We start from the raw sequence: 10,756 nt of genomic DNA, 5'->3' as shown, positions 1-10,756 counted from the left end.
CTCCCAGAAAATAAATACCAATAAAAGGAACTTTATAGGAAACTCTCATAAATCAACTAAAAAGGCATAAATAATGATAGATCATGGAAAATATCATTAAAAAATCATATAAGTCACTATATTGATGATGTAAAATGCACATATGAGGATGAAGTGGCTATGACGAGTTGGGTATGGGCGCCTTTTATTCGCAATAGATGTGGTATCTATATCTATATCTATACCTAATAATAAAGGGAGAAGTGTTTCCGTAGTTCGGACCGTCTCTTTACGCTTTCGTCCGTCCGTGAGTGCGCCTTTACGTTTCCCTGATACTCCCGTTCTCACCGATCGGTGTTACAAAGGAAAAAAAAAACGAATCCACAATGGTCTCCAAACACAGATTGAACTCCTAGCGACAGGAAGTCGATCTATTTCAACATGGAATCTCTGGCGACTCCAGTCAGAACACGAACCATGCATGGGCACCGAACCTTTCGCAAACCTAGGTAATATAAATAGGAGACCCTCGACAAGAAAAAGTCCAAAGCGTATCCCAGTTTCGTCACACATCCATCCGGCACCGTACGTCTTTTGCATCTAGCAACTGCCATGACTCCCGTACCGCTCAGCCTTCTACACCAGGCGGCCTCCTCTGGTGCGCCATGGTGGACAACACAACGTATACTCTGTCGTCCTCATGTGGCGAGACACCATGTCTAAACCGAAACGGGAGCGGGATATGCTCTGCCTCTAGCTGTCGGCGTCGGCCTGCTGCGATGCCGGGTACCATGGGGTTCGATGTCAACATAGCGTTCACGTTCAGACCTGTGCTTTCTAGGCTGATCTCACCTGCGGCTCAAGCTGTTCTTTTTCATCCACCTAAAACACAAGCCTTTTTGGTGTAAAAGCACGCTAGCCCTAATTCTAGGGATTCACGATCGATTGAATATTTCCTAGATTCATAAGCGAAGTATGATCATGGCGACCGCCGAAAAACGTGTGTTTTTCCAAGCCTGACTCAAATGTGACGGAGGCGCTCAGTGGTGCCATGATGCTGAGGGCAGCGACGGTCCAGGCGGCCTCGCCGCCTTCCGCCTTGCGGGGGCAGCAGCCGGACGGAGTTTGTCTGAGGGCTGCCGCTGGAGGTGACCACTATGTAGAGCCCCCTGGCATTGCAGCTTCTAGCTACACCCAAGACAAAATTCCCCGATGCCTTGGTGCCTCTTCTGCCGAAGAGCCGATGGCCTGATTTTGTTGCTCTCCATTCGTACTAGCTGCAAGCCTGCAATATGATTATGTCACTTGCCAGATTCAACTCCCTCATCTCATATGATCTATCATGTACATACACTTTTGATACAAAGTTTGGCAGTACAAACATGCACCTAGGCTAGGGGTTGCCGCAAGCAATCTTGCAACTAAGTGACCCGCTTGCATGGAAATTGCGGCTTTAGTTGCATTTCTCCAGGTGAGGAATTGCTTAATTTTGCCATGCAGATTTTTCTCCAGGTCCTTCTCTAGACTGACAGTCACGTACAGCTAGAATTCCATAGTCAAAAACAGGCAGGTTAGAGACCCCAACACTTAAAAGACGTTGATCTTCTCCATATGTAATCTTCCTACTGTCTCTATAAGGTCCACCGTACCGAGTTTATGTGAAGCAGGTTTAAGCCTTTAATTCATGATAAAATAATCAAGCTTTTATAATTGATAGTTCATTGCGGTAGTAGTTTACAAGATTAAGGCCCTTCGAGAGTAGTTTACACGATTAAAAGGATGTACTCCCTCCGATCTATATAAGGATGGAGTAGGTTATTTTCTGTCTTTAGGTTTCCAAGTTTGATACCTAATGGACAGGTCAATCAAATGGTCCACACCATTTACCGATGTAAGGATTTAAACGAATAGATGCTCGTTTATTTTATTTTTTGCGAAAATTCTGTCTATCTAATAGTAATCATCAATAGCAGTACAAACAGATTTAAAAGTAATAAAAATTACAAATAGGTCTTTGGACCACCTAAGGACCGTAGCAACGCACGGGTTTTGTGCTAGTTAATACCTAGATAAATCAACCACATTCAGTCCTCTGTGACGATTATAATTCTCAATAGCATTGTCATAATGTTAACGGTATGTTATCAACCGGGGCTTTCATTTGTCACTTCAAATGACTCTGTTAAGGGCTGCCACACAACCCTGTTTCTACTGAATCAATGTTTATTATGTGTCGTGTCTTCATATTTCACATAGCTTTCTCTAAATGTCAAATTCCACAGAGGCCCACATCAGTAATGGACGTCGGCAAAACATTTGTTGTTGTTGATAGTGGACTAGTGGTATGGGGACTTTCTTTCTTCTACCATCTCCCCCAATGGTATCTATTTAGACTTCAGAGAAATGTCGTATGTTGGTAGAGCGATAGTTTGAAGTGATGATTTCGAGGTGAAAACACAAGATCCATTACCAGTCGACATTCCGACATTGTTTCCTTATTGAAGGTGGTTGCTTTAATCTTGACTTTGTGGATGAAAACCCGAAGACCAACCTATGATTGGACTCAAACATATGCGCGCATGCGATGGACCTTTGTACAACTTTGTCCATGAGTTGTGTATTTTTTGTTTTTTTTGTCACTTGTCATAAAGGGTTGTTGTAACCTAGCATGTTGGTGGAGTTTCTGTCACCAGGCATGCACCATCGGTTTTTTTTGTGGACTTATTTGACATTCCTGGATTTGCCTAATAGTTTCGAATAATGAAGAATGTATAATTGTGTGAATCGATTTGATGGGTTTTTCTTTGAAAAATGCATAAATCCACAAGTTTTGCTTTAGTCCAGTGCATTGAAGTCATCTATATGCAGGGCAGAGACAGGAGGACTAGTAGCTCCTCTAAGTCCTAACATTCATGCAATTTTTTAGATCTCGTATTTTATATGCTAAAAGCTACTAAAATGTGTGATATTGTGTTTCGTCCTCTCTAAGAATTAGCAATAGGTTTAGTTCTCTGATCGGCCTCCTCTTACAATATTTCTGGCTCTGCCCTTTCTACATGGGCGCCATCACCATCATTGATCTTGACCTTGTCCAGCGGCGATCTATCACAGCTACGGCTGCCCAGCTTCAAGCGGGGTAGAGCAGAGTGGACTAGGGTTTTAGGCCCCAGTGAGTGTTGGGGCCCAACCGCTATGGAATATAGGGCTTTTTGTGATCAATATTAACTACTCGGCCCAATAAAGAGCCTCTATAAGAAAAATTACCCAGCCCACCCTCACCTATTTGTCTTAAGATAAAATCTTTCGAGTAGTTTGCACTTTACACCAAACAAGGAACCTTCCTTTGATCTAGGATAAATCTTCCACCAAAAAATTAGTACTGTATTAAAAAAATATGTTTCCTGTAATATAACAATTTTCTTCTAAAAAAACAATAGGGAGACAAAAGAGTGGCCGTGAGGTAGAAAAAAGAAAAAGGCCTTTTTAGTTCTCCGCTAGGTTTATGCTTAGTCAAGTCTTATATCGTTAAATTTGTTTTGTGATTCGTGCTAGTTATCAGAATTTGTGACATCATCTGACTGAGAATAAAATTATTTCTCAATATACTGAGAAATAGCCACACCAAATTTTTTTTTAGAAAAAGGCAACAAAAATAGGACATGCTAGCGGATGTGAATGTGATGCCGTTGGTGTTTGCTTCGCTGGGGTGCACCACTGAAAGCTCATTCCGTGAAACATTATTAGGAGACCTTTCCAGCCAACTCCTCTGAATTTTGGCACTCACATTGCCTAACCTGAAAATGATGCGCTTGCACATACCATGATGTGCACATGATCTACTCCCTTGATTGATAATGGTCAAAACCCATTGCTAATTCGCGTGTTGATCACCACTAAGATGCTCGCATTTTCTGATATTTTTATTTTAGTATTATCCATCTCTGAAATATACATTTTACTCCGTAGTAGTAGTATACACTAGCAGCAATTGCGATTTGGCAATATGAACAGCGAAAACAACTACTGTAGTTTTCCTTTTGTTGTTGCAGTGGCGAGCTGCAAGATCTCTCATAGCTGCAGCAGGCCATCGGCGAAGCACTCGGCGAACCGCGCCATCTCGGCCTCCGGCAGCGCCACGCCGACCTCGATCCCGCGTTTCCCGTCGGTGCCCTCCGCCAGCGACACCGTGCCGGGCGTCTTGTCGATGGACACCAGCTCGACCTTGCTTGGGCGGCCGAGCCCGAAGTCGGTGTCGTAGACGCCGTACCGCGGCGAGCCGCCGACGGACATGGGCCGCCGCGGCACCAGCGCCAGGATCTTCTGGAACCACCCCTCGGCGCCGGCCATCACGCCGCCGGCAACGTCGAGCGCCCTGATGGACGCGCCGATCGCGGCGGCGGCCGTGGCGACGCCGTCGGGCGCGAGCAGGTCGCGCGCGCCGACCTCCACGAAGCAGGGCCGCAGGCAGTTGCCCAGGTACTCCTGCGGGACGGGCGGGGCGAGGCGGTGCCGGCACTCCACCGAGAAGAGCAGGTGCGCGAGGTCCTGGTCGCAGGCCGCGGCCCCCGCGCGCGCCAGGCACGCCCACGCGAACGCGCACGCCACCGTGAACGCCGAGCAGTGGACGCCGGCCGCCGCGGCAGCGTGCTTGTCTTCTGCGGCGGCGGCGGCCACGCGCTGCTTGAGCTTGTCGATGCAGCCGCGCGCGAGCGTGAAGGACGCGATGACCAGCTTCGGCGGCGGTCCTGGAGGAGGCGCGGGGGGAGGCCCGCTGGCCGCCAGCTGCCGCATTTCATCGAGCGTCCTCGCGGCAAGACCGTCGGGGTCCGCGATGACGGCGCGGTCCAAGAACGGCGGAGGGGGCACCGCCACGCCTTCCTCTTCTCGTCCGGCGGTAGCAAGACGGCAGTGGGCGGCCCAGGTCTTGACGAAATGCATGTAGCTGGAGTCGTCGCAGGCGACATGGTGTATGGACACGCCGACCGCGATCCCGCGGCCGGCGAACACGGTCACCTGCACGGCGGCGAGCGCGAACCCGCCGTCCCCCGGCACCGGGAGCCGCGGCACGAGCGAGTAGAGCCGGGCGACGTCCCGGGGCCCGTCCCCGGCGAGCTCCTCGAAGTCGTCCTCGCTCTCGGCGACGGTGAGCTCGACGGCGTCGCCGTCCGCGGAGCAGAACTCGTAGCCCTCACCATCCGCGCAGGGGCGGACGCGGCCGAGGAGCGGGTAGAAGTGGCTGAGCGCGGCGGCGAGGGAGGAGACGAGGTGGGGGAGGAGGGCGGCGGTGAATTGGTCGACGGGGTGCGGGTAGGGGTAGAAGAAGACGCGCTCCACGGGGCCCGTGAAGATCCAGGGCACGTCGAAGAAGGTGAGCGGCAGCGCGGCGCCGCCCGGCGGGGCCGGGTCGGCCGCGACGGCGAGCTTGTCGAGGAGCTTGGTGGCCATGATGGAGGGAGAATTCGAGATCCCTGGCGCTTCTTGGCCTCCTCTGGTGAAGATGAAGATGAAGGGGAAGGAGAGGTCCTCAGATCCACCAAACGCAAGCACTACTGCACCAAATCGTTAGTTGCTGGTGGTTGGGTTGGCGACATGCGTGACCAAATTGCTCCGATCGCTGTGTCCGTCACTGTCTTGCTATTCTTTTATTTGCTGTCAGCCATGGCTGCTCTGCTTTTCTGAATGTGCAAAGGTTCCTTCCAGGAAGACATTCTCGGTGAGCGCAGCAGCCAAGATACTTGTGCACAGAGAATGAACTCACACCACACACACACACGCGCGCAGCATAGTGGTGGTAAATGGATTGTGCAGTGTTGAGCCGATCAGCATTGGCACCTGGCTTCTGCAGACAATAGTGTTAGATGTATCCTTGCTTGTTATTAGGTATTTTTCAGCCCAACGATTATCGTGCTGAGCACTGAAGAAGACCTTTGCCTCAGTTGGTTAGGAAAATTTGGGTCTCTGTATTTTAAATGGAAGTTGGTAGTAATAGTATGTAGTGTCGGCGCATGTGCTGGTTACTGTTGAAATATTGGGCCCACTTTTAGTGGTCCAAATTAGATTTCAGTTTTTCCTATAAATCTCAAAGCCCACATAGTGGCAGCCTTGTGAGTTTGAGCCCAAGTTGGTGGCAGCTCACTAGGGAGTGGCAAGAAGTGGGAAGTTTAGTCTCACATGGAAAGTTGGGAGGAAGTTAGACCACCTTATAAGGTGGGTTGTTCCACCACTAGTAAGTGAGTGAGAATAGGAGTGCTACACGCTCGCTCGTCTCGACTCGACTCGACGCGCTCGTGGTGAGTGATAAGTTTACCGGTGTGCACTTTAAGAGGTGGCAAGTTAAGGCCACGCTCTGGCTTACTCATCTGAAAGTGTTCGAAGTTAGTGATGGTTTACCTGAAGGAACTATATCTGACCAAGATCAGAACAAGTTCAAGGAAAATAATACTCTCTTCGTCGGATGCGTTCTGAGTATTCTTGCTGATCGTCTGTGTGATGTGTACATGCACATAACAGATGGTAAAGAGCTCTGGGATGTACTGAATGCTAAATTTGGTGCAACCGATGCAGGCAGTGAACTGTACATCATGGAGAGCTTCCATGACATCAGGATGGTAAACAACCGTTCTGTAGTCGAACAAGCTCATGAGATACAGTGCATTGCGAAAGAGCTTGAACTCCTTAAGTGTGCCTTACCTGACAAGTTTGTGGCTGGATGCATCATCGCTAAGTTGCCCCCTTCATGGAGGAACTTTGCCACAACTCTCAAACACAAGAGACAGGAGATATCAGTTGAAAATCTGATAGCGTCTCTTGATGTTGAGGTTGAAGGAGATATGCCCTAGAGGCAATAATAAAGTGGTTATTATTTATATCTTTATGTTTATGATAAATGTTTATATATCATGCTATAATTGTATTAACCGAAACATTAGTACATGTGTGATATGTAGACAAACAAGAAGTCCCTAGTATGCCTCTTAAACTAGCTTGTTGATTAATGGATGATTAGTTTCATAATCATGAACATTGGATGTTATTAATAACAAGGTTATATCATTATATGAATGATGTAATGGACACACCCAATTAAGCGTAGCATAAGATCTCGTCATTAAGTTATTTGCTATAAGCTTTCGATACATAGTTACCTAGTCCTTATGACCATGAGATCATATAAATCACTTATACCGGAAGGGTACTTTGATTACATCAAACACCACTGCGTAAATGGGTGGCTATAAAGGTGGGATTAAGTATCCGGAAAGTATGAGTTGAAGCATATGGATCAACAGTGGGATTTGTCCATCCCGATGACGGATAGATATACTCTGGGCCCTCTCGGTGGAATGTCGTCTAATGTCTTGCAAGCATATGAATAAGTTCATAAGAGACCACATACCACGGTACGAGTAAAGAGTACTTGTCAGGAGACGAGGTTGAACAAGGTATAGAGTGATACCGAAGATCAAACCTCGGACAAGTAAAATATCGCGAGACAAAGGGAATTAGTAATGTATGTGAATGGTTCATTCGATCACTAATGTCATCATTGAATATGTGGGAGCCATTATGGATCTCCAGATCCCGCTATTGGTTATTGGTCGGAGTGAGTACTCAACCATGTCCGCATAGTTCACGAACCGTAGGGTGACACACTTAAAGTTGGATGTTGAAATGGTAGTACTTGAATATGGAATGGAGTTCGAATATTTTGTTCTGAGTCCGGATGAGATCCGGACATCACGAGGAGTTAGGAATGGTGGGAGAATAAGATTCATATATAGGATGTCATTTTATGTGAAATAAAATGTCGCGGAAGGTTCTATGGAAGGTTCTAGAAGGTTCTAGAAAAGTCCGGAAGAAACCACCAAGGAAGGTGGAGTCCACATGGGACTCCACCTCCATGGCCGGCCAACCCTAGTGGGGGAGGAGTCCCAAGTGGACTCCCCCTTAGGGGGCCGGCCACCCCCCACATGGGAGGTGGAAAACCCACCTTTTGGTGGGAGTCCTAGTTGGGCTAGGTTTCCCCTCTCATGGAAGTTTTTTTTTGGTTCGGGTCTTATTCGAAGACTTGGACACCAACACTTGGGGATCCACCTATATAATGAGGGGCCAAGGGGAGGGGGCCGGCCACCCCAAGACCACAGCCTGGCCGCCCCCCTTGAGTGGCCGGCCACCCCCTCCCAAACCCTAGCCGCCCCGCTCCTCCACTTCCCGCTCGCTTAGCGAAGCTACGCCGGATTTCTCCACCACCACCAACACCACGCCGTCGTGCTGTCGGATTCAAGAGGAGCTACTACTTCCGCTGCCCGCTGGAACGGGGAGGTGGACATCGTCTTCATCAACAACCGAACGTGTGACCGAGTACGGAGGTGCTGCCCGTTCGTGGCGCCGGAACCGATCGTGATCAAGATCTTCTACGCGCTTTTGCAAGCGGCAAGTGAACGTCTACCGCAGCAACAAGAGCCTCCTCTTGTAGGCTTTGGAATCTCTTCAAGGGTGAGACTCGATAATCCCCTCGTTGCTACCATCTTCTAGATTGCATCTTGGCTTGGATTTCGTGTTCGCGGTAGGAAAATTTTTGTTTTCTATGCAACGTTATCCTACAGTGGTATCAGAGCCGTGTCTATGCATAGATGGTTGCACGAGTAGAACACAATGGTTTGTGGGCGTTGATGCTTTTTTTATCTTTAGTTGAGTACTTTGCATCTTTGTGGCATAGTGGGATGAAGCGGCTCGGGCTAACTTTACATGACCGCGTTCATGAGATTTGCTCCACGCTCGACATGCAACTTGTATTGCATAAGTGGCTTTGCGGGTGTCTGTCTCTCCTACTATAGTGAAGATTCAATTTATTCTTCTATTGACAACACTAGTATCACCGTTGTGGTTCATGTTCGTAGGTAGATTGGATCTTACTCGAAAACCCTAAACCACGTAAAATATGCAAACCAAATTAGAGACGTCTAACTTGTTTTTGCAGGGTTTGGTGATGTGATATGGCCATAATGTGATGATGACTATGTATGAGATGATCATTATTGTATTGTGGCAACCGGCAGGAGCCTTATGGTTGTCTTTAAATTTCATGTTGAGTAGTATTTCAAAGTAGTTGTAATAGTTGCTACATGGAGGACAATCATGAAGACGGCGCCATTGACCTTGGTGCTTCGTCGATGATGATGGAGATCATGCCCGTTGATGATGGAGATCATGTCCGTGCTTTGGAGATGAAGATCAAAGGCGCAAAGACAAAAGGGCCATATCATATCACATATGAACTGCATGTGATGTTAATCCTTTTATGCATCTTATTTTGCTTAGATCGCGACGGTAGCATTATAAGATGATCCCTCTCACTAAAATATCAAGATAATAAAGTGTTCATCCTTAGTAGCACCGTTGCCAAGACTTGTCGTTTCGAAGCATCTCGTGATGATCGGGTGTGATAGAATCAACAAGTGCATACAACGGGTGCAAGACAGTTTTGCACATGCGGATACTAAGGTGGCCTTGACGAGCCTAGCATGTCTGAGACATGGTCTCGGAACACATGATACCGAAAGGTAGAGCATGAATCATATGATTGATATGATGAACACTTTGAATGTTCGCCATTGAAATCACACCTTGTCTCGTGATGATCGGACTTAGGTGCGGTGGATTTGGTTCGTGTGATCACTAAGACAATGCGAGGGATATTGTTTTGAGTGGGAGTTCACCTAGTTTTTAATTATATTGAATTAAAATTTGAACTCAATTTGTCATAAACTTAGTCTAAACTATTGCAAATATGTTGTAGATATGGCGTCCCCAATCAATTTTAACCAGTTCCTAGAGAAAGAAAAGCTTAAGAGCAACGGTAGCAACTTCACCGACTGGTTCCGTCATGTGAGGATTTTCCTCAATGGCGGAAATCTGCAATATGTGCTTGATGCACCGCTAGGTGACCCTCCTGCAGAAACTGAAACCGATGAAGTAAAAGCTGTTTACGCATATCGGAAAAGTGGGTACTCTCATGTTCTGTTTGCCATCTTATGCGGTCGGAAGCCGATCTTCAAAAACGTTTTGAGCACCACGATCCACATGAGTTAATCAATGAGTTGAAGACTATATTTGAGACTCATGCGGCCGTGGAATGCTATGAAGCATCGAAACACTTCTTCAGCTGCATGATGGAAGAAGGCAGCTCCGTTAGTGAGCACATGCTCGCCATGACCGGGCATGCGAAGAAACTCAGTGACTTGGGAATAGTGATTCCTAATAGACTGGGGATTAATCGTGTCCTTCAATCACTTCCACCTAGTTACAAGAACTTTGTGATGAACTACAACATGCAGAACATGAACAAAAAGTTACCTGAACTCTTTTCCATGCTAAAATCTGCTGAGATTGAGATCAAGAAAGAGAACCAAGTGTTGATGGTCAACAAGACCACCAGCTTCAAGAAACAGGGCAAGTCTAAAGGCAAGAACAGGAAGAGTGGCAAGAAAGCTGCCACGCCTCCTGAAACCTAAGACCGGCCCTAAGCCCGATCTTGAGTGCTATTACGCAAGGAGAAGGGACACTTTGGAAGCGTAATTGCTCCAAGTATTTGGCGGATCTGAAGAGCGGCCTTGTCAAGAAGAAGAAAGAAGGTATATCTGATATACATGTTATAGATGTTTATCTTACTGGTTCTCGTACTAGTACCTGGGTATTTGATACTGGTTCGGTTGCTCATATTTGTAACTCGAAACAGGAACTAAAGAATAAACGAAGACTACTAAAGGATGAAGTG

At 47.3% G+C, this 10,756-nt stretch overlaps 1 protein-coding gene across 1 annotated transcript; it reads right to left on the bottom strand.

Annotated features, from left to right (window-relative positions):
- Positions 1 to 3,886: 3,886 nt before the first annotated feature.
- On the bottom strand, positions 3,887 to 5,745 carry LOC127305306 (coumaroyl-CoA:anthocyanidin 3-O-glucoside-6''-O-coumaroyltransferase 2-like). The gene has a single exon (XM_051335713.2). The coding sequence runs from the start codon at positions 5,422 to 5,424 to the stop codon at positions 4,048 to 4,050; it is 1,377 nt and encodes a 458-aa protein (XP_051191673.1). The 5' UTR covers positions 5,425 to 5,745; the 3' UTR covers positions 3,887 to 4,047.
- Positions 5,746 to 10,756: the final 5,011 nt, after the last annotated feature.

The sequence above is a fragment of the Lolium perenne genome, chromosome 6 (assembly GCF_019359855.2).
Source record: "Lolium perenne isolate Kyuss_39 chromosome 6, Kyuss_2.0, whole genome shotgun sequence".
Lineage (NCBI taxonomy): Eukaryota > Viridiplantae > Streptophyta > Magnoliopsida > Poales > Poaceae > Lolium > Lolium perenne.
The sequence above is the reverse complement of the archived record's forward strand: the minus strand, read 5'-3'. Positions and strand labels throughout refer to the sequence as shown.